Raw genomic sequence first — 27320 nt, 5'->3', positions numbered from 1 at the left:
CAGTTAACCTTGACGTCTAAAAGTTTCAGTAGAAGTAATCGTTATACAATTCTCAGAAGAAAAAAATTCAAGTAATTGGGTCTAAACAAAAAATCTCTATTGCTTCCTTTCATGTAAATGACATACAGAAACAATGTAGCTATATGCTGATAAATATTTAACGATTCAAATTACTGCATCAGACAAGCATTAAAATGTGTGAAACTTTACCAATAGTAAGATATTTTTACATGGAGTTGCCTTTCAAATTATTGTTCCTTTTTGCCAGTAGAAATTAATCACTTTCTTAACGATGTCCCTGCTGACTTAATTTCCTCAATATTTGCAATTTAACACTTCATAGGGGCAACATTTTCCTACAAGATCAACATGAGTCAAAGAAAGGCGGAAATCAGTATGGGGGTGGATGGTGCGGTGGGGTGCGATCACAACCGTTCTCGGCCCCTCAAGGTGCATTACACATGATTTCCAGAGCCATGCGTGTACAGACAGTTGGCCAGATGGTGGTTGGCCCCATTTGTTTACAAACCCCTGGATGGACAATGCCGATTGCAGCCAACTACTTCAAAGATGATTGTCAACTCAGACAAAACAGTTTCAAAGTTTGTCATCTCTGGTTCAAAAAATGCCAATGTCTGCAAAAATATGAAACTCTTGAATTATGAAAATGATAAACAAGGCTGAAGATAATGGAAAACAAGCATACTGCTGGGGTTTTAATATTCAAAGACCAGGAAATATTCCATCTGTAAGTAATCGTCTCTCAATAAATAAGAAAAATCACAGTGTGAGGTGCATATACCAGAGCAAAAGAATAGCATCTGTTCATCATTAAATAATGAGTGAATTATTAAAGTATGCACTGGTTTGTTGAGTTCCACTCTCATCTGTATATTCTCACTGTGGTACTGGCTTATTCTATAGAACTACATCAGGTTTCAGGGAAATATCCTTGTGATATGCCTGGCACTGTATCAATCAGTGCACTGTGAGGTCATGCTGCTCCGTCTGGTGCTGTATATTTTTCATATGAAGTTGTAAAATCCCTCTCATAAAATGGCATCCAAGCCATTTCCAGTCCGCCTCCACTTCATCTGTGACCCACGACAGATTTTCTGCTGCCGTGCCTCTGCGTCTCCGTTCTTGGCCTGCCCAGCTGTGGAATGTTTAACTCAGATTTGGTGTCATTCCTTGTCCTTTCCTTACTCTCCAGCATAGGAAGGTAAGAGACTACTACTAGGAGGCAGGAGACCAACGTCTATTCAACAAGTGAAAGGGCTCTATTAAAATGAAACTATTTAATAGAACTATTGGTCCTATAATTGTTTTTTATTTCTGTTGCAAAATGCTTGGCTTCAATTTGGCATCAGCTCACAGTGGAGTACTGAAATCAGGGGCTCAATATATGGGCAAAGACACAAAACCATGTTCCATCACTCCACGGTGCAGTATGTTGTTCTCAAATATGGCAACGGTTGAGACTGTTCCCATGATGATAACAACAACCACCTGTATTTATATAGCACTTTTCAAGTAGTAAAACATCCCAAGGCGCTTTACAGGAGTGTTTAAAAATAAATCTGGCATCGAGCCACATAAAGAGACAGATGACCAAAAGCTTGGTCAAAGAGGTAGATTTTAAGGAGTGCCTTAAAGGAGGAAAGAGATTTAGGGAGGGAATTTAAGAACTTAGGGCCCAGGCACCTGAAGACACGGCCACCAATAGTTGAGCAATTAAAATCCGGGATGCTCAAGAGGCCAGAATTGGAGGAGCGCAGGTATTTCAGAGGGTGTGGGGCTGGAGGAAATTACAGAGATAGGGAGGGACGAGAAGGATGAGAATTTTAAAATTGATGCGTTGCTTAACCAGGAGGCAATGTAAGTCAGCGATGACAGGGGTGATGGATGAATGGGACTTGGTACAAGTCAGGTCACGGGCAACAGAGTTTTGCATGAACTCAGGTTTATGGAGGATAGAACATGGGAGGCCGGCCAGGAGTGCGATGAAATAGTCAAGTCAGTGCGTAACACTATAAATATAGATCAGTAATGTGTCCAGTAAAACCTAGGGCCCTGAGTGACTCACCAGAGGCCACTTCATTCCTCATGAAGTAACTTTGATTTGAGACCAAATTCTAAATTCTTAACCATTCAACACAAAAGAACTGAATAAAAAGTGATATTTTTGGAATATGTTCCAAATACCTTGTCGGCAACGTTAAAAAAAAGTTAAATAAGGCAAGCAAAACTCTGAAACTGAATGCATAATCTTTAAAATATAGCTGAGAAAAGCAAAACAACAATGTTTATATAAAATTAATGTGTAAATGGGTCATCCTAACATCGACTATTGATCATTTCACTAATCATTGATACAGAATATACTATGCTAAAATGAGTTACAAATATCATAAAAAGTTATCATGCGCTGACTTTTCAAAATAGGCTCAAGTGCAATGATTGCATTTAGCTTAACTATAAACATATGATAAATAAACCTAATGACAACATATTGTCAGAAAATTTCACTCTGCATATGCACAAAGTCCATGAGGTTTGTCTCTGTTCTGCTGACTGCTAGGAGTGACTAAGAAAGGTAGTTTTATTTTCTTCTTTAATAGGTCTTCATTGTTCACCCTGGTGGTAAAAGACAGAAAAGGCACTCCATATACAAGATAATGTTCCGGGCAGTCTGCTGGAAGTTTAGACAGGTTGAGACTCTTACCTGCTCAATCAGAATGGTAAATGGAAAGAACTTGCATATATTTATAAAACACTTTTCATGATCTTCGGATGTCGCAAAGTGCTTTACAATCAATTAAGTACTTTTGAAGTGTAGTCACTGTTGTAATGTAAGAAATGGGGCAGCCAATTTGCGCATAGCATAGTCTCACAAACAGCAATGTGATAATGACCAGATGAGGGATTAGTATTGGCCAATGAACTGGAAGACCTCCCCTGCTCTTCTTCGAATAGAGCCATGGAATGTTTTACGTTCACCTTGGTTTAACGTCTCATCCAAAAGACATCACCTCGGACAGTGTAGTATTCCCTCAGCACTGCATTGCAGTACCAGCCTAGATTATGTGCTGAAGTCTCTGAAGTGGGACTTGAACTCACAACCTACTTGAACCCACAACCTCCCAACTCAGAGGCAAGAATGCTACCACTGAGCCAAAGCGGACGTAAATTGAAAGCCAATGTTAAGGCTAAGGAGTTATAAGATGAATGTTCTTGTCTGAGTTGCTGACCTCCTAATCTCACCCATGCTTAAGTGAGGAGATACCAAGTAAAAGGCCGTTGGTTCTTTGCAAGAAGCAGAGGGAGAGCCATCATTGGGCTGATTTCACACAGTATCCAGTGACAAGCTTTAAACGGGGTTTCCCATTGGCTTTGGTGAAGTTTACTGACAATCTGAATACTTGGCTACAGATGCTGAACAACAGAATTTTTTTTTTCTGAAAAGGTAATCTGATCTTCACAATAATGTAAATAAATTAGGTTAAAATCTTAACCCTGAGCGATGTTTGCATCTGAATGCTCCTGACGTTTCTCCAGTCTCCGCTGGACTGTGTGTCGAAGGAAACCTTGATGGTATATTCAACCAAAGCAAAGCGAAGAGGACCCCACAAGTAAGACCACCTTGACTGATGAACCAAAGATAACACAATGAACGCTGGGAGGACAACTTAAGGAAGCAATGAGAGAGATTCAGACACACAGTTCATGGAATCAGTCTTTGCATTCTCTTCCTCATCTGTTGAGGGAAATCTCGCGACTGGATCCTGTACAGTATGGATGCAAAAGAGGCTTCAGTGAAACCTAATGAGCACCAAATGGAGTCAGGCCATGCACTTAAATCCAAAAGCCCACAATCTTGCAGTCACCACTAATAAACTTATGTTTGAAAAGTAAGAGGTACGAAAGACTTCCCAATAAGTGCTGAATGGTATTGCACATTCATACTTCTATGAAATTTCTGGTCGGGTTTGATTTTCTAAATGACTTTTTCTTGCCAGTTCCAAGAATCTTACTGAGTAAATGGTTAGATGACTGAATTCATCTTTAAATTATTTGTAGATTAAAGAGTCACGGTACCCTGCTCTATTTGGCATATTATCAAGCAAATTGTTTTTAAAAATTATTATTCGAATCTAAATGGGCTCAACATCTGACAACACAGAAGATGAGTGGGTTACAATGTTCTGCTTAGTTTCTTGCTCATCACTGCAGCAGTCTGTCAGGAACCTGAAAGAAAGATCTTTGTACTCCCAGTCAGACTGTATAACATACACATCTACTTCATTGTGCAGGGAATCCCAGCCAACCATTCCTTGTAAGTTTCAGAAAAAAGCACAACTCCACTTCTGTCGGGATATGGTACTATTTATATCCAGCTCTTCAAGTCCTTGCCTGCCTGTTTTCATTTGTCTACAAACAGAGAATAAAATTGCTTTCTATCTTCGAGATTTTTAATTTAAAAAGGGTTTCGATAGCTTGTGCTATTAACAGCGCAGTGTGAGTAAGGACCATCAACGTGACCTCAAAGTTAATAGGCGCCTGAAATTCCTGGAGGCTCGCTCTGCCACCGGTATACAGCAGGAAAATACTTACAGGGCACTAGTCTGCCCTGGCCTTGACCCTATCCCAAATCCTGGGGACCGATCATTTGTTTAAAGAGGGCAGGCTCCCACTCCATTTATGCCACTCCCCTGTGCATCCACCTCGCATTGAGGGGGGAGGTGGGGGAGTCCCACCCTGCCACCCTGCCAGGCCATTATGGCCACATATTCAAAGAATTTTTGAAATTAAGGATACATTTTGCCCTGCTGTTAACAAACCGGCATTGTATTCAAATCCTTCCCTATCTCTGTAACCTTCGCCAGCCCTACAACCCTCTGAGAACTCTATACTCCTCCAATTTTGGCCTCTTGCGCATCACCGATTTAAATCGCTCCAACATTGGCGGCCATACTTTCAACTTCCTCAGCCCGAAGCTCGAATTCCCTCCCTAACTCTCTAGTTCCCTCTCCTCCTTTAAAATGCCCCTTAAAAATTACCTGTGTGACCAAACCCTGTCCTAATATCTCCTTATGTGGCTCGGTGTCAAATTCAGAGGCAAAGTCCGTTGGATCGGTCATACTGTAACAAATCACTTGTCCTACTTATAATGTCATCATATCAACAAGTTTATTATCTGACAATTGTTTATTTTCTCTACATCAATGAACATTCATATTCTGAACTTTTGTGAGGAAGTCATCCTTTGCATGGGGTGCAAGTGAGACAGAACTAGCAGGATTGGTGGCTGGTGAGGCAATAGTCGCTCAGTTATCAAAACCTATGCTACATTAGTACCTGTGTGGTGGCTGGTGTGCAACGGCCACCACACATTAAAAAAATCCACGCACAGGCATCTTCCACCCTTCAATATGTAGTTCGGGACCTGGAATGTCAGGTCATTCATTGAAACACCTGTGAACTCATCCCTTTTTGGTATGGAAGCAAGTCATCCTCGATACGAGGGATCACCTAAGAAGAATAATCATCTCCGTTTTGAAATCTCTGATTCTAAGTCATTATGATGGTGAGTTAACATTATAGGCGACCACTTCACATAGAAGCAATTCTGTATTTGTAGGGTCCTGGTACTGTGCAATTCTGCTCAGTTTACTTTGCACGGTGGCTACCAGAGCACAGGTGACACCATTCAACTGATTACGCATGTGCATGGTTGTATGTGCACAGCTGTTTAAAATTTGCAGCTGCAACTTTCATTTTCTGACTGTGGCCCTGTCATTGATGAATGGCAAGGCCCATTCCGCCATTGTTAGCCTTTATGGGGCTGGTTCAGCTCCACCCAATTGCTCAGGCACAGAAGCCAGGAAGGCCCGCAGGTTCTATCCTCCATCCGCATCAAGCTAGCGGCAGTGGCTCAGGGACAGTTGTTGCTTCCCACAGGACACTTCCCTCGGCTACCTGGCCCAAGTGACCATGATTCATGTGTGAGCCTTGACAGTGAGCGGTGACATCTTATTTGATCACAGTGGCCACCACAGGTGAGCAGCTTTTGCCCAGGATAAGACCGACTAACTCAGCACACCTCAGTGACTGAATGTGGGACGTTCCTGATCTGTGTGGCTCATAAATTGATAAGATAACTGAATCTTCAGGTGAGTCCATGCACTTTCACTGAAATGTGTAAAGCAAGATTTGAGGGCAAGAGCTAGCTTGACGAACATTGAGGGGATTTAGTAGAGGGCACTTAGCTTTGCATTGCGACAAAATAATCAAGTTGTGGGAGAAATCCTGATCTGCACAAACCTTGGTGCTAATTATTGCCTAATATTATACAATGACAACTTTAACACTTAAGTTAAAAAATTAATTTTTAACCAAAATCCAACCATTTAGTCGGCCTGATCAAACTTGCACCAATTGTGTGAGTTTCCAGTTTTTTCCTTTTAACACAACCTAATCATTTAACTTCTCATTTTAATTTTTTGTGTTGGATCTCAGCGATCTCATTGGAACTTGTGCCACTGCTGATACCCCTAGGCTGTATCAAGCACTCACAGTTTAGGCACTCGCATAGATTTGATGCAGGGTAAAGATCTCTTTACACTGTCACGATAGTTAAGTCCTATCTCACAAAAGTGACCCCAATACATCAGTGATACTTCCATTTGCCACAACAGAGATTGCCACTTCAAGGCGAATTAGTGTTGAATTACAGGTAACCCTCTGCTGCAGACGCACTTACTAGAAACTGTATAAAGATGCATTTCACTCTAGACTCTTAACAGTTATCAGAGGGAAAATGTATTTCTAAGTCATTCACTGCTACATTTAAAAACTTATTCCTATGAATGAAAAGATAATGGGGTAACCTTGTGAGGGTCTCTGTCCTTAATGTCATATTTTGTCCGATAAGACTCCTGTGAAACGCATGCAAGTTGCTGTTGGTGTTGTTGCTGATCTGTTTATTTCTTCTATCAGGGTGTGTGTGGTGTGTGATGTGTGTGTTGTTTTTTTTTGCCTCCCATTTACTCCTCATTAAATGCTGTTCATCAGTGCTATCTTCCAGTTTGAAACGTTAACTTGTCTAGTCAGTTCAGAGTTGCTGCCTGGCCTGCAGGTGATTCCAGAATGTTCTGTATTAGTTCCATTCATGGTGTCAGAGTTGAGCTTGATCGTGGAAATAAGGCTGCAACGTTATAGCTCCGATACTCCAATACACTGGAAGCTTATCCTTGCAACATTATCCCAGTGTGTTTACTTCCTGAAACGCCAAGCCTCAGGCTACTCTGTAACTTTTATAATTCCATATTTTTAAACGGTCTCAAAGGTGCAATGAACTGAGAGTAAAACGGCCTTTTTAACATACTCCAACTTCTAAATGGAACTTTATTTAAAACTCAGGACCTCGTTGCTGTGAGCGCTGTTTAATTTTACGATAAAACATGTGTGGGAATGTCACTTCAATCAACCTCCTACTCTATAAAGTTTCATTGCCCTTTTAGTGTTCCTGACTGTGCAGAGGAAACCTTATTAACAAGCGTCCTGAAAGGGCAATCACTCATTGAGAAGGACCCCACTTTGTTAAGCCCAGCAAGATCTCAATGGGTTTGAAACAGTGACGGAAAATGCTGGAAATACGCAGCGGGTCCATCAACATCTGTAATGAGCAAAGACAGGTGAATGTTTGGGACCGGGATCCTCCATCAGGACTCACAAAGGGTTTACAAAAGAGACCCTATTTTTTCTCTACAGATGGACCTGCTATGCATTTCTAGCTTTTTCTCTTTGTACTTCAGATTTTTAGCATTTGCAGTTTTTTCTTTTTAATCTCTATTTATGAAGTGGATTATAATGAAAATCTTCCTATTGGGAACTCTTAATAACAAGGCTAGGTACCAGTGAGTTACAAGTAGTTGTTATCAACGCAGTTAAATGCGATTTGACCATCTCTGACATCTTCACCATTGTATGCGATAGTTCTATTAAAGGATTTGAACCACTAATCACTGGTGGTTTCGGTTTCAGATTTCAATAACCTTTTTTTGGTCTATTTTTTCCCCTCATGTTGAGGTACACTTCTATGGGCCCCAAACACCCTTCTAGTACCTCATTGAAGAGTCCTCTATTCGCCTATGATATTAAACACTCTCCAACAGCAGGGTATTTGACTATGCTGTTGATTAGAGCAGAATGTGCACTTTTCAGAGGGTACTAAATAGCGATTGGGGAAGGGGGAAACCCTGGCAGGTATTCTCCCCGTCTGATCCAGAGATGGTGGGGGGCAATTTTAACTTTGGCTGATATCGGACAATTTTCATTTTAATTGGGATAGATTTATAATCCCAGCTGATCCAATATCACCCGTTTTACACTATAGCCCAAATTCAAAATTACCCCGAGGGAAACCAACTGTATCATTCCTACTGGCACCTCAGCTGAGATCAGGTTCCTAAGTTTGGCTCAGGAAACAATCCTGGGATCTTCCGAGTTTGTATGATTAATTCATCAAGGCAGTACTTTCAGGCATGGTAGGAGTCTGTGAATACCTTTTATCTGCTGACGGTATTGTTCCAGCAAGGCAATATCATATCAGTATATGCTGTTAGCTTTAATATAGACTTGACATCTGGGAGTCCCTGGCCAAAGACCGCCCTAAGTGGAGGAAGTGCATCTGGGAGGGCGCTGAGCACCTTGAGTCTCATCGCCGAGAGCATGCAGAAACCAAGCGCAGGCAGTGGAAAGAGCGTGCGGCAAACCTGCCCCACCCACCCTTTCCCACAACGACTATCTGTTCCACCTGTGACAGAGACTGTGGCTCTCGTGTTGGACTGTACAGCCACCTAAGGACTCATTTTTCGAGTGGAAGCAGTCTTCCTCGATTCCAAGGAACTGCCTATGATGATGATGATGATGATGATGATGATGATAAGAATTAGTAAAATGTTTTAGAATTATAAATATGTAGCCAGTCTGCCCATCTTTTTGCGCTCAAAGAGATCGATTGAATTCTTGCATTGCTCCTGTCTGAAGGGATTGGGGTTGTGGCTACGGGGGAAGGCAAGCTATTTCCCTAAAAGGATAGAGAGGGATAATTTAATGTGAGGTGAATTAACCAGCATTTCTTCCATTGCCGATTGGTAACCGGTTCAGTTACCGGCTTTAGCTCAAACCCAGAAGTGGGTAATCCATCCTCCCTCTTGGAAGAGGAATGGTAAATGCCACAGCAGAGCGTAGATAGAGGAAAACATTATTAACCTATTGGGAGGAAGAGGGCAGAATGACAACAAGTGACTTTTTATGGGGGGAACTGAGTAGCACAGTTGTTTGACACTCCCAAGGCCTGGATTCAAACTTAGCCCAGGCTGTACAATGTTTACATTCAAAATACCAGTGGAAGATGTGGGGTGCAGGAGGAATTACTGTTTCCCATTAGTGTGAGGAAACACAACATAGACAACAATAACTTGAATTTATATAGCACTGTTAGCTTAGAAAATTACCCAATATGTTTCACAGAAGAGCAAACCAAACACAAAGTAGAAGTGGGGGACTTAGGAGAAGTAACCAAAAAAAGGAGAGAAAAAGTGCAGTGGGGAGGGTTAGGGAAGGAGTTGCAGACAGTAGGGTTGAGACAACTGAACGTTGTGCCCCCGACGGTGGTGCAGAGGATGAGGCCTACACAGCAGGCCAGGGTTGGAGAGCTGTAGGGCACAAGATGGGACATAAAGCTGGAGCAGGCCATAGAGGTACTGTAGGGTGTCAGCTGTGTCTCTCTGCGCAGCACTCTCGCCTCTGAGTCAGAAGGTTGTGGGTTCAAGTCCCACTCCAGGGACTGGAGCACAAAAATCTAGTCTGACACTCCAGTGCAGTGCTGAGGGAGTGCTGCACTGTTGGAGGTAGTGTCTTTCAGATGAGACGTTAAACCGAGGCCCCGTCTGCTCTCTCAGGTGGACGTAAAAGATCCCATGGCATTATTTCAAAGAAGAGCAGGGGAGTTATCCCTGGTGTCCTGGCCAATATTTATCCTTCAATCAACATAACAAAAACAGATTATCTGGTCATTATCACATTGCTGTTTGTTGTGTGCAAATTGGCTGCCGCGTTTCCTACATTACAACAGTAACTACACTCCAAAACTACTTCACTGGCTGTAAAGTCCGGCTTTGAGAAGTCCGCTGGTCATGAAAGTCGCTATATAAATGCAAATCTTTTTTTCTTAGGGTGAGGCCGTGGAGGGATTTGTAGGTAAGCATGAGAATTCTGAAATCATTGCTTTCGGGAGTAGGAGCTAGTGTGGGTGCGTAAGGATTGCAGCGATTGGTAAGCAGGAGAGGAGGCAGACAGCGGAATTTTAGATAATTTGAAGTTTCTGAAGTGTGGAGCTTGGGAGGCTGGTATGTGGGGGTGGGGAGGGTGAGGGTGGAAAATTGGAGTAATTAAATCTGGAGTTGAGCATAGAGTACAGATTTGCAATGGTGGGAGTGGAAGTAAGTGGTATTGCAGAGGTGGAAGTAAACTCGGTGACGACTAGGATGTAGGGCTTGAAGCTCAGTTCTTGGTTCAGGAGATATAAATGTTGTCCACCATCTGGTACAGCCTAAGTGAGAAATTGGGAAGGGGGATAGGATCAGTGGCAAGGGCATACAAGAGAAATTATACCAATACATGGGACAGAGGGGTTTGCAGAGTATTGTTTCATTTCTAGGATTTGTGTTTGAATCTGGCTCGGACTAATGGGATGGCTCTGCTTAAATATAAGCTTCACATGAACGGAGTTCAAGGAGCCTCAACCCCACTCTTAATGGCTACAGAGCCACTGTACAAAGTTACCTACAATTTGACAATTGGTAAAAGATTTACAATTATATAGCACCTTTCATAAGCTCAGGCTATCCCAACAGCCAAAAAGTACCTTTGAAGTGTAGTCACTGCTGTAATGCAGGAAATGCAGCAGCCAATTTAAAATAAGCAAGATCCCACGAAGAGCAATGTGATTATGACCAGATAACCAATTTTTAGTGATGTTGGTTGAGGGACAAATATTGCTGGGGACACATTGGGAGAACTGCCCTGCTCTTAGAAATAGTGCCGTGGGATTTATTATGTCCACCCGAGAAGGCAGGCAGGACCTCGGATTAAAGTTTCATTCAAAAGACGGCACCTCTGACAGTGCAGCACTCCCTCAGTACTGCACTGGAGTGTCAGCCTAGATCTTGTGCTCAAGTATCTGGAGTGGGGCTTGAACCCACAACTTTCTGACTCAGAGGTAAGGGAGCTACCACCGAGCTATGGCTGACACCATTATTCTGAGAAATGCTGTAATAACGGAAAGCTATCTCAGAATTATATTCTGCTGAAGTCCTGATAAAGCCACCCTGCGGGGGCAGAGATATGACTCTGCTTTGCATCTGATCACAATCTGCCCCAAGCTCCAGTGTCGGTGAGGAGGCGAGAGTCATGGGTCAGAGGCCTATATAAAGGCCGCGAGATCAGGAGTCGGGCAGCTTCAGTGAGAAAGCGCGAGTCCGGGGTCGGCGGTCTATAAAAAGGCTGTGAGATCAGGAGTCGGGCAACGTCGGTGAGGAGGCGAGAGTCTGGGGTCGGAGGCCTATAAAAAGGCCGCGAGATCAGGAGTCGGGCAACGTCGGTGAGGAGGCGAGAGTCTGGGGTCGGAGTCCTATAAAAAGGCCGCGAGATCAGGAGTCGGGCAACGTCGGTGAGGAGGCGAGAGTCTGGGGTCGGAGGCCTATAAAAAGGCCGCGAGATCAGGAGTCGGGCAACGTCGGTGAGGAGGCGAGAGTCTGGGGTCGGAGGCCTATAAAAAGGCCGCGAGATCAGGAGTCGGGCAACGTCGGTGAGGAGGCGAGAGTCTGGGGTCGGAGGCCTATAAAAAGGCCGCGCGATCAGGAGTCGGGCAACGTCGGTGAGGAGAGTCTGGGGTCGGAGGCCTATAAAAAGGCCGCGCGATCAGGAGTCGGGCAACGTCGGTGAGGAGGCGAGAGTCTGGGGTCGGAGGCCTATAAAAAGGCCGCGAGATCAGGATTTGGGCAACGTCGGTGAGGAGGCGAGAGTCTGGGGTCGGAGGCCTATAAAAAGGCCGCGAGATCAGGATTTGGGCAACGTCGGTGAGGAGGCGAGAGTCTGGGGTCGGAGGCCTATAAAAAGGCCGCGAGATCAGGATTTGGGCAACGTCGGTGAGGAGGCCAGCCGGTGCAGCAGCAGGGAGAAGGCAATAAAGAAGTAGAAAGAAAGCGAAAGGTGACATCACAGCCAAGGGGGTAAGTGATTGGTAAGTAGTTTTTATTTTTCTTTCTTTATCAGTGAGTAACCTTTAGCATTGTTGTTGCCAAATTAAGTTTATCAAAGGGTTAAATCATGGCAGGACAGTTCAGACACATGTTATTCTCCTCCTGTACTATGTGGGAACTCAGGGACACTTCCGGTGTCCCTGACGACTACGTGTGTGGGAAGTGTATCCGGCTGCAGATCCTGACAGACCGCATTGCGGCACTGCAGCTGCGGGTGGGTTCACTCTGGAGCATGCACGATGCTGAGAATGACGTGAATAGCACGTTTAGCGAGTTGGTCTCACCGCAGGTAAAGGGTACATAGCCAGATAGTAAATGGGTGACCAACAGGAAGAGCAGTAAGGAAGGTAGTGCAGTGTTCCACAGCGGTCATCCCCCTGCAAAACAGATACACCGCTTTAGGTACTGTTGAGGGGGATGACTCATCAGGGGAGGGCAGCAGCAGCCAAGTTCGCCGTGGGTGGCTCTGCTGCACAGGAGGGCAGGAAAAAGAGTGGGAGAGCTATAGTGATAGGGGATTCAATTGTAAGGGGAATAGATATGCATTTCTGCGGCCGCAACCGAGACTCCAGGATGGTATGTTGCCTCCCTGGTGCAAGGGTCAAGGATGTCTCGGAGCGGGTTCAGGACATTCTGAAAAGGGAGGGTGAACAGCCAGTTGTCGTGGTGCACATAGGTACCAAAGATATAGGTAAAAAACGGGATGAAGTCCTACGAGACGAATTTAGGGAGCTAGGAGCTAAATTAAAAAGTAGTAATCTTAGGATTGATACCAGTGCCACGTGCTAGTCAAAGTAGGAATCGCAGGATAGCTCAGATGAATACGTGGCTTGAGGAGTGGTGCAGAAGGGAGGGATTCAAATTCCTGGGACATTGGAACCGGTTCTGGGGGAGGTGGGACCAGTACAAACCAGATGGTCTGCATCTGGGCAGGACCGGAACCAATGTCCTCGGGGGAGTGTTTGCTAGTGCTGTTGGGGAGGAGTTAAACTAATATGGCAGGGGGAAGGGAACCTATGCAGGGAGGCAAAGGGAAACAAAAGGGAGACAGAGGCAAAAGATAGAAAGTAGAAAATAAAAGTGGAGGGCAGAGAATCCCAAGGCAAAAAACAAAAAGGGCCACATTACAGCAAAATTCTAAAGCGGCAAGGTGTGTTAAAAAGACAAGCCTGAAGGCTCTGTGCCTCAATGTGAGGAATATGGTGGACGAATTAACTGCGCAGATAGCAGTTAATGGATACGATGTAATTGGCATCACAGAGACATGGCTCCAGGGTGACCAAGGCTGGGAACTCAACATCCAGGGGTATGCAACATTTAGGAAGGATAGACAGAGAGGAAAAGGAGGCGGGGTGGCTTTGCTGGTTAAAGAGGAAATTAATGCAATAGTAAGGAAGGACATTGGCTTGGATGATGTGGAATCGGTATGGGTGGAGCTACGTAATACCAAAGGGCAGAAAACATTGGTGGGAGTTGTGTACAGGCCACCAAACAGTAGTAGTGAGGTTGGGGACAGCATCAAAGAAGAAATAAGGGATGTGTACAATAAAGGTACAGCAGTTATCATAGGCGACTTTAATTTATATATAGATTGGGCTAACCAAACTAGTAGCAATGCGGTGGAGGAGGATTTCCTGGAGTGTATTAGGGATGGTTTTCTTGACCAATATGTCGAGGAACCAACTAGAGAGCTGGCCATCCTAGACTGGGTGATGTGTAATGAGAAGGGACTAATTAGCAATCTTGTTGTGTGAGGCCCCTTGGGGAAGAGTGACCATAATATGGTAGAATTCTTTATTAAGATTGAGAGTGACACAGTTAATTCAGAAGCTAGGGTCCTAAACTTAAGGAAAGCTAACTTCAATGGCATGAGGCATGAATTGGCTAGAATAGACTGGCAAAATGATACTTAAAGGGTTAATGGTGGATAGGCAATGGCAAATATTTAGAGATCACATGGATGAACTTCAACCGTTGTACATCCCTGTCTGGAGTAAAAATAAAACAGGGAAGGTGGCTCAATTGTGGCTAACAAGGGAAATTAAGGATAGTGTTCGATCCAAGGAAGAGGCATATAAATTGGCCAGAAAAAGCAGCAAACCCGAGGACTGGGAGAAATTTAGAAGTTAGCAGAGGAGGACAAAGGGTTTAATTAGGAGGGGGAAAATAGAATACGAGAGGAAGTCGGGAACCTAAAAACTGACTGCAAAAGCTTCTTATATATATATGTGAAGAGAAAAAGATTAGTGAAGACAAACGTAGGTCCCTTGCAGTCGGACTCAGGTGAATTAATAATGGGGAACAAAGAAATGGCAGACCAATTGAACAATACTTTGGTTCTGTCTTCACGAAGGAAGACACAAATGACCTTCCGGATGTACTAGGGGACCGAGGGGCTTGTGAAAAGGAGGAACTGAAGGATATCCTTATTAGGCGGGAAATTGTGTTGGGGAAATTGATGGGATTGAAGGCTGATAAATCTCCGGGGCGTGATTTGTCTGCACCCCAGAGTACTTAAGGAGGTGGCGCTAGAAATAATGGATGCATTGGTGATCATTTTCCAACAGTCTATCGACTCTGGATCAGTTCCTATGGACTGGAGGGTAGCTAATGTAACACCACTTTTTTTAAAAAGGAGGGAGAGAGAAAATGGGTAACTATAGACCGGTTAGCCTGACATCAGTAGTGGGGAAAATGTTGGAATCAATTATTAAGGGTGAAATAGCAGCGCAATTGGAAAGCGGTGACAGGATCGGTCCAAGTCAGCATGGATTTATGAAAGGGAAATCATGCTTGACCAATGTTCTGGAATTTTTTGAGGATGTAACTAGTAGAGTGGACAAGGGAGAACCAGTGGATGTGGTGCATTTGGACTTTCAAAAAGGCCTTTGCCAAGGTCCCACATAAGAGATTGGTGTGCAAGATCAAAGCGCATGGTATTGGGAGTAATGTACTGGCGTGGATAGAGAATTGGTTGGCAGACAGGAAGTAGAGAGTCGGGATAAACGGGTCCTTTTCGGAATGGGAGGCAGTGACTAGTGGAGTACCGCAGGGCTCAATGCCGGGACCCCAGCTATTTACAATGTACATTAATGATTTGGATGAAAGAATTGAGTGTAATATCTCCAAGTTTGCAGATGACACTAAGCTGGGTGGTGGTGTGAGCTGTGAGGAGGACGCTAAGAGGGTGCAGGGTGATTTGGACAGGTTAGGTGAATGGGCAAATGCATGGCAGATGCAGTATAATGTGGATAAATGTGAGGTTATCTACTTTGGGGGCAAAAACACAAAGGCAGAATATTATCTGAATGGTGGCAGATTAGGCAACGGGGAGGTGCAACGAGACCTGGGTGTCATGGTACATCAGTCATTGAAAGTTGGCATGCAGGTATAGCAGGCGGTGAAGAAGGCAGATGGTATGTTGGCCTTCATAGCTAGGGGATTTGAGTATAAGAGCAAGGAGGCCTTGCTGCAGTTGTACAGGGCCTTGGTGAGGCCTCACCTGGAATATTGTGTACAGTTTTGGTGTCCTAATCTGAGGAAGGACATTCTTGCTATTGAGGGAGTGCAGCGAAGGTTCACCAGACTGATTCCAGGGATGGCTGGACTGACATATGAGGAGAGACTGGATCAACTGGGCCTTTATACACTGTTGTTTAGAAGGATGAGAGGGGATCTCAGATTCTGATGGGACGGGATAGGTTAGATGCGGGAAGAATGTTCCCGATGTTGGGGAAGTCCAGAACCAAGGGACACAGTCTTGGGATAAGGGGTAGGCCATTTAGGACTGAGATGAGGAGAAACATCTTCACTCAGAGTTGTTAACCTGTGGAATTCCCTGCCGCAGAGTCGTTGATGCCAGTTCATTGGATATATTCAAGTGGGAGTTAGATATGGCCCTTACGACTAAAAGGATCAAGGGGGATGGAGAAAAAGCGGGAAAGGGGTACTGAGGTGAATGATCAGCCATGATCATGTTGAATGGTGGTGAAGGCTCGAAGGGCCGAATGGCCTACTCCTGCACCTATTTTCTATTTCTCTGTTTAGTTTGCCCATCCCAGGCTTTTGAAAAAAAAAACCTGTGGATAGTTATGTTCAATGCTTGAATAGCAAGGCTGGTGTGCAAACTGAGCATATTTGGGTTGGAAGCCTTCTCCAGTATTGCAGCCACTTGACTGTTCCATGTAGTACTTTAAAAAAAAAATACTTCTAAAGCACTCTGTTTCGCAATGAGAACCTGAAGAAGATCTTGAGGTCTGATTATATTACACGTGAGAAACACTTGGTTTCACCCAGGTGATGCGCAAATGAAAGCACCATATGGATCACTGATCTCCATTCATCACCTGTATACATACTGTGGGACAAGGCTCTTAACCAAGCATATAAGCAGACATCATTGAAGGGAAATGAGTGAGACATTCTTAAGCCACTAAAACCATCAACGGAAAAGTACCCGTTAACGCTGTATAAATTGAGGTGTTAAAGAAAGTGAGGAAAAAACTGAATATGGACTTCAAGAAAGGAAAATGGAATGATGTTGGTCAATGCATCACCCTCCTTTCCTGTCTTCCTGTCTCTCATTCTCTGCCTGCCTATCTCCCTTACTTCATAGCCTATCTCTACCTCTCTCCTCTCAATCCTCCTCTTCTCTTTTTTCCCCTTTATTCCCAGATTGTCTTTTGTCCCTCTGACCCCTTGCCTCTCCCTCACCGTTCCCCATTGCTTTCTCTCTCCCCCCCATTTTCTCTACCCCTCTTCCTCAGTCTGTACGTGTCTGTCTCGCTCCCTTCCCTACTGTTATCACGTGTTTCTCACTCCCGGATCTCTCTACTCCCTCTTCCTCACAGCTCGCCTCGTTCCTCTTCCTTCTTTCATTCACCGTTTCTCTCTCTGTCCCACTTCTCTGGCAGTCTCCCTCGGTCTCTCTCTTTCACTGTCCCCATCTATGTCTCTCCCATCTCCCTCATTGTTGTCAAGGTCTCGCTTCTCTTCTTCATGGTGCACATCTGTGTCTCCCCAGTGCCCTCGCTGTCTCTCTCTCCTTATTCCTCGCTATCCCATGTTCCTCTCCCCTCTCTCCCACATTGGGGTCCAGTATCTCAAAACCCTCCCTTCCCAGTCCTCCTCAGTGTTGTTGTCTTAGGACCTGTTTCCTTCACTGTTCCCAAGTCTTTCTCCCTCGCTGTCACCATGCCTAAAATGCAATGAAAATATAATAATAGATGATATCCCAGCGGTTGTGTAGGAGTAATATTCTTCTGGCATGGTTTCAAAAATTTACAGCTGCAATCTTGGGAAAGATACCATATTGTTTAATGATGGAACATCATTTACAGGCACAGAAGATGTAGACCACCTGCTTGGCCCCAGATCACTGGAATCTTATCTCTACCACAGGGCTTCAATCCAAGAGGGTAATGCAGTGTCAGCCATCTTTTAGTTCAAGGACGAATGTCTCCAACAGATCTTCATAGGGAAAAAGGAAATGGGTAGCAACTAAAGGAGAATTTGTAGTTACGGTTTATAACAAAAACCTGAAAGAAAGCATGTGAACTGGTCACTGCTTACAATGTATTAATTGAGACAATCTTATTAAAAAGTTTAGATTTGTAATTTTGTGTTAACCATGTGACACTATGGACCAAAGACCAATCACATCTCAAAACCGATCCGTGCTAAGCATGTGACAACATAGATCATGCACAAGCAAATGATATATATTTTTTTATTTTATTTTAGTTTTGCATTTTTCTCAATTATTTTGCACATTTTGCCTTATTTAAAAATGCATGGTCACTTAACCTTTCCGCGCTGTTCTGCCTGAATCTCACTTCCAAACACTGCTGCAAGCCAACCTCCTGACCTCTGCCCCCAACCCGCGACTCGGATCCTCTTGTGCCCACCCCAATATCTCGGTCCTGCTCACCCCACCCCAACATCTCGATCCTGCTCACTCCACCCCAACCCTGCCCTCTCCACCAGACCTACTTAGCTCATCACCCATTTCCATTCCTCCTTGGTGGTTTCTGCGACGAGAATGGTCAGCAGCCAAAGGACACAGATTTAAGGTGATCAACAACAGAACCAGAGGCGACATGAGGGGAAAAAATTACGCAGCGAGTTGTTGTGATCTGAAGCACACTGCCCGAGCGAGTTCGGGAAGAAGATTCTATAGTAAAGGAAATTGGATAAATACTGGAAAGGAAAAAATACAGGGCTGTGGGGAAAGAGCGGGTGAGTGGGAGTAATTGGATAGCTCTTTCAAAGAGGCAGCACAGGCTTGTTCGGCCGAATGGCCTCCTTCTGTGCTGTATCATTCTGTGATTTTATTATTCTATATTGTTCTCTATTCTAGTCTTAATTCTTGGCATCTCCTCCTCTGAGGGAAGTCAGAGACATCCTAACACCATCCAGTGAAATATGGTTCAGTTCAAATGCCACAACAAAGTCACATCAAGAAAGGCAGCAGGTGATACAGCTACACCACTGCCACTGGTATCGGTTCTATGGCCACCGACAAAAAGCTCGACAGGTAGGTGAGCTCATGCAACAACCCTGGCTAGTATGGAACACTGCACATACCAATAACTCATTGAGAATTGAGAAGGAAGTTGCTGTAAATCTCAGATTTCTATTACAACCTATATTATCTTGCACTGTGGTACCAGACTCCCTGACTGCAGTGATATGATGGAGTGCAATCTGAATATGGCTGAAAGCAGTATTGTGAGCTGAATGGGCCGCGCCTGAAATTAATGTCATCCAGCTCTTTACGGTCCATTGCCATTAAACAATGGACCGTCACCACAGGGAACTGGGAGATATTACAGATGCCCTTTAATGTTATTTGCTGAAAAGTCCTACTTTTAAAGAGCAGTGGTTTAATTTATAACCGCTCGGATTGGAATCTGATATCATAAAATTGAAATGCTTTCCAACACATCAAAAGATACATATTCACTGCCAAAAGTATAGTGAATAATTTTAAATGAAGCATTTTTTTCAATTGTCAAACTAAGTATGCAAGATAGAAAGGGTAGAGTGTGAACTCTAAGTTAACCTCACCACATAGAGACAGTCTGAATGAAGTGCTCACCTGGACAAGTTTCTCCAATTGTTGCTTATCCTTCCGAAGTTTAGCTATTGCTTCATCTCTCTGGTTCAATTCCTCCGTAAGTGTCCACAGTTTCTGGTCTGAACTCTGCGAATAAAAAAAGACTTGCATTTATATAGTGCCTTTCGCAACCACCGGAAGTCTGAAAGTGCTTTACAATGAAGAATTTTTGGAGTGTAGTCACTGTTGCAATGTGGGAAACGTGGCAGCCAACATGCGCACAAGCAAGCTCCCACAAACAACAATGTGATAATGAACAGATAATCTGTTTTTGTGTTGTTAATTGAGGGATAAATATTGGCCTGGAAAACGGGGATAACTCCTCTGCTCTTCTTCGAAATAGTGCCATGGGATCATTTACATCCACCTGTGAGGGCAGACGGGGCCTCGGTTTAACATATCATCTGAAAGACGGCACCTCCAATAACGCAGCACTCTCTCAGCACTACAGTGGAGTGTCAGCCTAGATTTATGTGCTCAAGTTCCTGGAGTGGGACTCGAACCCCCAACCTTCTGACTAGGAGGTGAGAGTTCAACCACTGAGCTACAGCTGACACTCAAGAAACAATTTAAGACTACAATACGGCAGGGCGGGGGAAGGGTGATGGTGTTAGGATCTCCCTGGACGGATGAATTAAGATGGGCCGAATGGCTTTCATCATATGTATAGTGATTTGTGATTGTGTAAAATGCAAATCTCCCTAAATTCAACATTGTGACGCACTTTGCAGTACAATATCTACTGAATATTATTAGCTTACCCAGAAGGTATATTAAATCAGGAACTATTTCCTGTTGGACTATTTTTATCAAGTCTCTTTTTAGGCCCCCCATCACACCATGCATCAGCAATCTGCCAAAGGACATCAGCTCAATTGTCTGGCTTTGCCTCATTAATTTCTATTACTATTTCACTTGTAGGAATTATAAGTAATGGTTAAATGTGACCATTACAATTGTGGGGGCGGGGGAGAAAAATGATCAGTATTCGTAATAGAAAGAATCGTCTCTCTACTTCTATCAAATTCTTCATCACATATATGGGTAAATTCCCAAAGAACTGCACACAAAGGCAGTGCAGGTTAAAAAATCCAGCAGTACACTTTTGGGACCTTATCACCAACTTGCCCTCTCTTCAGGTGTAGGTTTCTGCATCATCATCATCATAGGCAGTCCCTCGAAAAGAGGATGACTTGCTTCCATGCCAAAAAAGGATGAGTTCACAGGTGTTTCAATGAAGGACCTATTATTCAAGATCCTGAACTACATCCTGAAGGGTGGAAGTTGCACACCAGCCACCACACGGACTTGACAGAGCTAGGTCTTGGTCCAGTGGCAAGGGTTAACCAAGATGACTGGAGACCAGCTCTGCTGCACGGACCTAGTGCGCACACATATTGCAGTGTGGGCTGGCCCGTGCTGCCCCTGGGCCCTCGTCTCTTCTGGCCCCGAACTCATGCCTCTCCGATCATGTCCCTCTACAATCTTCACCCCAACCTCGCCGCTCCTGCTGTATCTGCCCACGCTCCAATCACCGACCTGGACCTTGATGACTTCTCTCTTCACAGCCGTCGCCCTCCTGCACCAGCGGTACGCCGTCACACAGCCCATGGTCGCCGCTCGCCGCTCCTTTTATGGCCCCGACTTGCGAGCGGTGATCATGGGCAGCGTGGCGGCCCCGACCTGCGAGAGAGGTTCCTGCAGGGAGCACAGGATCACTGAATTCACCGCAAAGCGACGGTATTGCAAATTGTTCTTGTAAACTTGCAATGACTAAACCACAACCGTTAATCCTTTAGTGCAGACACCATCGAAATCCACAACATGGAACGAGCTGGTCACACTCCAACAGACTGCTAACCAGGAAACTGGCCCAAAAACACCCAGGAAGTTCACACCGCAGTTTACTAAAACTAATAGGTATCCTGGAGCATTATGAAACTTGCAACTGTGAAACAAGGTGTTCATTCCGATCCCATCTCCAGTTTCCAGGAATGTAACATTGGTTTCGAGGCAATGATAAAGATCGCATGGCACTATTTTGAAAAGGAGTGGGAGATTTCTCCCAGTGTCCTGGCCAACATCCATCCTGCAACCAGTGCCATCAATAATGGATTATTTAGTCATTCGCCTAATTGTTGTTTATGATATTGCTGTGTGCAAATTGGATTACATAGGATATACGGCACTTTCAGTCCAACCAATCCGTGCCGGAGTTTATGCTCCACTCAAGCCTCCTCCCGTCTTTCCTCATCTAACTCTATCCACATAACCCTCTATTCCCCCTGTTATGTATTTAACCCCTTGTAACCTGCATCACACCTGACCACCAGAGGGCCTACCTGTTGGAATCCCAAGGGATCCCAGCATCCCTTGGGAGCACAGTATGTAAGCAGGCCACCCACGAGGTACCTGCACTCTGGAACCTTAATAAAGGAGCTAAGGTCACACTTGCTCATTGCACACAGTACTCAGTCTGACCATTTATTATGAGCGTAACACTCCCCTTCCGCATAACCCTCTATTCCCTTCTCCCTCATATGCTTGTCTAGCCTCCCCTTAAATGCATCTATACTATTCGCTTCAACCACTCCCTGTGGTAGTGAATTCCACATTCTCACCACTCTTTGGGTAAAGAATTTTCTTCAGAATTCCCTATTTGATTTCTTGGTGACTATCTTATATTGATGGCCTCTGGTTTTGCTCTTCCCCACAAGTGGAAACATTCTCTCTGTATTCACTCTATCAAAACCTTTCAAATTTTAAAGACCTCTATTCGGTCACCCCTCAGCCTTCTTTTTTCAAAAAAGAGACCCAGCCTTTTCATCCCGACCTGATATGAATACCCTCGCATTTCTGGTATCATCCTTGTAGATCTTCTCTACACCCTCTCCAGTGCCTCGATCTCCTTTTTATAATATGGCGACCAGAACTGTACGCAGTACTCCAAGTTCGATACAGGTTTAACTTAACTTCCCTATTTGGCTGCCCTGTTTCCCTACATAACAGATAACACTTCAAAAAGTAATTAATTGGCAGTAAAGCATTTTGGAATGGCTTGAAGAAATGAAAGATGCCTATCAATGCAAGTTCTTTATTTATTTGTTAAATATCCTAGAGAAGCTTAATGGCAGGGCATCAATACTGATCATCACTGTCATTATATTAACAGACTTCAGTTAACTTGAAATCTTTCTTTGATGCAAAATTGGAATGTCAACCGATCAATGCAGACATCAAATCCAAGAGTGCTCAGGACTCATTCCCAGCTAGAATCGATTACCGAGGTTCATAAAATAATTGGACCCCATCAACCAAATCTGTGCTTTTTACCTTGTTGTTTTTGCTTCAATTTTCCATCTAATTTTAAATCTTTATCCCACCGACATACACTGCGGTCCTGGACTCTTTAATCCATTCCCAGACTTTGCCTGCAGGCATAATTATTCATTATTTATATTCCTGTCAGTTGTGAGTGGCCAATTTATCATCTGCTTCACCCTGTGCCAGAAGCTTGGATCATTCACTCATCAAACATTATCTCTGGGGAGCTGCTGTTCCTGTCATTCTGCACTCTTCATTGTTGCTCCTTTTTGATCTGAATTGCAGTGAGGATTCTTACTTTGTTTCCACAGAGAGCACAATTTATTTAACAGTTGGTTACTCCCAAGCATGTCCTTCATTCCTTCTGTAGGCAGAACATAACTGACCAATCAAACGAATGCCAGGTCAGCTGTACATCACATTAGTGCCAGTAATTCTGTGCACGTCTGGTCATACCTGTGATCCCAAAGGAAATATGTTGCCTTATGTCAGATTTCATTGGGAATACTGACAGTCAAATGGTTAACGTGCTGTGGACTGAAATATGTGTGCAAATACTTATCTAAATGAACAGCGTGATACCACAACAGTGCAAGCTTATAAAATTTTCACCTGGTGATAAATTGCTTTCAGAAATTGCCGAATAAGATTTCTTTTAAGCTGCATGACTTATTAAAAAGATTACATTAAACCAAGAATCTTTTAAAACTTGGCACAGCAGTCTGAAGGGTTGCCAAGACATGGGAACAATCACTTAAAGTGACTACAATGAAACAGTGAATGTTGGATTCAGTTATTCTGTGTAAGTTTCCCAGTACTGTACTGCAGCTCAATGGGTCAAAGTATTAAAATGATTTTGGATCGTGGAGAAATCTCAGACAGACAGATGTAAAAATATAATGGGAATTTTAATATCTGTGAACACTATTTTAACACAGTGTGTTGATTTTATGATAAATAAAGGAATGAGTGGAAAATATATAACTTAGGAATGCTGCTGGCAGAAAGAAAGAAGAAAGATTTGCATTTATACAGCGCTTTCACGATTTAAGGATGTCCCAAAGCGCTTTACAGTCAATGAAGTATTTTTGAAGTGTAGTCGCTGTTGTAATGCAGGAAATGCAGCAGCCAATTTGTGCACAGCAAGCTCCCACAAACAGTAATGTGATAATAACTAGATAATCTGGTGATTGAGGGATAAATATTGGCCAGGACACTGGGAAGAACTCTGCTGCCCTTCTTCGAAATGGAGCCGTGGTGTCTTTTGTATCCATCCGAGAGAGCAGACATGGCCTCGACTTAATGTCTCATCCTAAAGACGACATTCCAAAGGCGCAGCACTCCCTCAGTACTGCACTGATGCGTTGGCCGAGATTTAGCACATACGTCCCTGGAGTGGGACTTGAACCCACAACCATCTGACTCAGAGGCGAGTGTGCTACCCACTGAGCCACGGATGACCCCACACAGCAAGACAGCAGACAATCAATTCCCAGGGTTCTGCTAATGCTGAGGTGCCCAGTCTATGGCATCCTTTTTCCATTGCTTGGATCCTGCGAGGCTTTGACTTTAGGAGACAGCTCTGTAGATACCTGCATCTATATCTGCGTGGAGTTCTCACCCAACAGTTAGAAAAGTAAATACTCAGAGAGTGGTAACAGGAGATTCTTCACTCTCTAACCATTTAAATTGAAGTAAGATGCATTCAAAGTGTGTCCTGGAGGTCCAGTGGACACCCTGAGCCTTGTAAACCTGGTTTGACACAGCACTGTATTTTACATTCCATGCAGTGAGAGATCATCACCTCCATGAAATCTCACTCGGGGTGATTCCAGAATCAGGTTCAACATTGGCCCCTGAGTTACATTGCACGGTGAACACCAGTGCAAAGCGGAAATTATTTCTACTCCACGCTAAACTAGCAGTGAAAATGTACCTTGAGTTACAAGGCAAGAGCACAGTTTATGTACATTAGAGAGAGGAATGCATTTAATGAATTGCTTGAAACTCAGAATACTAAACACAGGCATAGTTTATTAGATGTTTGCCCTATTGCATTAAATTCTTTGGTTCACTTATGAGAATCTGATAGCCAGCACATCTGCCCTCCCTTGTATTTTCACCGCCTCCAGAGTCCCACCTGGACCTATCCTGGACTGTCTCTTGTTCCTTACGCATGTGCTGCCACATGGCAACATAATCTACAGACATGAGATCAGCTTCAACATGTATTCCAATGACAACAAACTTCTACCTCTCCACCACATCTCTCAATCCTCAACTGCTTCCATACTGTCAGTGTTTCTCTAACATCCACTCTTGGGTCAGTCATAGCATCCTCCAGCCAAACATAGGGAAGACCTCGGCTATCAACTTTGGCCCCTGCCACTCCCTTGCCAATGACTCCATTGCCTCTTCCTAGTCACTGTCTCAGACGGAGCGCAATCTTGGTGTTTAGGCTTGACCCTGTGCTGAGCCGCAGAGATCTCATTCATAACATTTCTAGCACTGCTTATTTCCACCCCTGCAACAGTGCACACCTCAGATCCTATCTCAGCCCCACTGCCACTGGAATCCTGATACATATCTTTGTCACCTCCATATTTGACGACGCCAATTCTCTGCTTGCTGGCCTTCCATTCCGCTCACTCCATCTTACATGAACTCCAACTTGTCTAAACCTTCGTTGCACATCTCCTGTCCTGCACAAAGTCCCACTCACCATCACTCCTGTCCTGGGTAACCTACCTTGGCTCCTTGTCCTTCAATGATTTAATCCTCATTCTTGTCCTCATCATTTAAACCCTCCATGACTTTGCCCCCTGCCCACCCTGCCTCATCTCTACAACCTCCTCAAGCCCTACATTCTGCCTCAAACATACCTTTGATTCTAGTCTTCTGTGAATTTCCCCTTCCCTTTTCCCCTCCATTGGCAGCATAGCCTTCAGAATTCAGAGTTCTACTTCCTGGAATTCCTTCTCTAATCTTTTCCATTTCTGTCCCCTCAAAACCCATTTCCTACACCAAGTTTCTGCCGATCAGTGAGGATCTTTGGTACTTTGTTAAAGACTCAATATAAATGTGAATTGCAGTTACTGTTAAACGCCGGAATCCCAGATTAACAGTAGGAATTCTGACTATTATCTGCCTCCCTTCCCTTTATTTATATTACACCTTTTTCTGATGATAATCGTTACTTCTGCCAGATCATATTTAGATTGCTGCTCCAAACCAGTGCCTTCGCTTCTCTTGCACTGTTACTAAATAGTCTGCAATAACCACAATCCATGTGTTCTTTATGTTGGCTGAACCCAGAAGAAGTTCAAATTTAGCTGATGGTCCAAATCAGTGACAGAATTACTGCCAGAAAAGACAAATGGTCTGTTAAATGTTATTCCCATCTGTAATAATGATTTATTGCTCCGACAATTCATCTCGAAGAATATGTTTGGAAGGATAAGTACCTGTTGATTGTGGTGAAGTTTGTTATCATTTATATACAAATGTAAAAAGCACAAGGGCAGCTTGAATAGCTACCGAAGTTTCCTTTAATCCTATGAAATTTAGAATACTTAATTAATGTATCAAACAATACCAATTTGTGAGTGATGGTTCAAATATATATACACATCCTAAAAAATGTACAAACTTTGTAATTTGGTGCATCATGGGTCTTTTAAATACAATGAAACAAGGTACTAGAAATAAAGGAGGGTGAGAATGTCACTGTGATACTGGGGGTCACATTGGGTTAAATTGTTACTGCAGTATGGGAGTCACATTGGGTTAGAATGTAACTGGAGGACTGGGAGTCACATTGGGTGAGAAAGTAACTGGGGTACTGGGAGTCATAGAAATAGGAACAGGAGTAGGCCATTTGGCTCCTCGAGCCTGCTCCATCATTCAATAAGATCATGGCTGATCTGATCTTGGGCTCAGGTCCACTTCCCTGCCCGCTCCGCATAACCCTTCACTCCCTTATCTCCACCTTAAATATATTCAATGACCCAGCCTCCACAGCTCTCAGGGGCAGAAAATTCCACAGATTTATAATGCTCTGAGAGAAGAAAATCCTCCTCATCTCAGTTTTAAATGGACGACCCCTTATTCTGAAACTATGCCCCCTAGTTCTTGATTCCCCCACGAGGGCAAACATCCTCTCTGCATCTACCTTGTCGAGCCCTTTCAATGTCTTATATGTTTCAATAAGATCACCTCTCATTTTTCTAAACTCCAATGAGTACTCAACTCAAACTACTCAACCTTTCTTCATAAGTCAACCCCTTCATGCCAGGAATCAACCTAATGAACTTTCTCTGAACTGCCTCCAGTGCAAGTATATCCCTCCTTAAAATATAGAGACCAAGACTGAATGCAGTACTCTAGGTGTGGTCTCACCAATACCCTGTACAGTTGTAGCAGGACTTCTCTGCTTTTATACACTATCCCCCTTGCAATAAAGGCCAACATTCCATTTGCCTTTCTGATTACCTGCTGTACCTGCATACTAACTTTGTGTTTCATGCACAAGGACTCCCAGGTCCCTCTGT

General features: G+C 43.9%; 1 protein-coding gene across 1 annotated transcript in view; it reads right to left on the bottom strand.

The window, feature by feature from the left end:
- LOC139226633 (myosin-16) overlaps positions 1 to 27320 on the bottom strand; it is a 326697-nt gene that overhangs the window by 210572 nt on the left and 88805 nt on the right. The window contains exon 2 of the mRNA XM_070857530.1: positions 19429 to 19533. Within this exon, the coding sequence (XP_070713631.1) occupies positions 19429 to 19533 (105 nt within the window). The remainder of the gene's footprint in view (positions 1 to 19428; positions 19534 to 27320) is intronic.

This window comes from Pristiophorus japonicus, chromosome 16 (assembly GCF_044704955.1).
Source record: "Pristiophorus japonicus isolate sPriJap1 chromosome 16, sPriJap1.hap1, whole genome shotgun sequence".
Classification (NCBI taxonomy): Eukaryota; Metazoa; Chordata; class Chondrichthyes; family Pristiophoridae; genus Pristiophorus; species Pristiophorus japonicus.
This window is presented reverse-complemented; position numbering and strand designations above follow the sequence as displayed.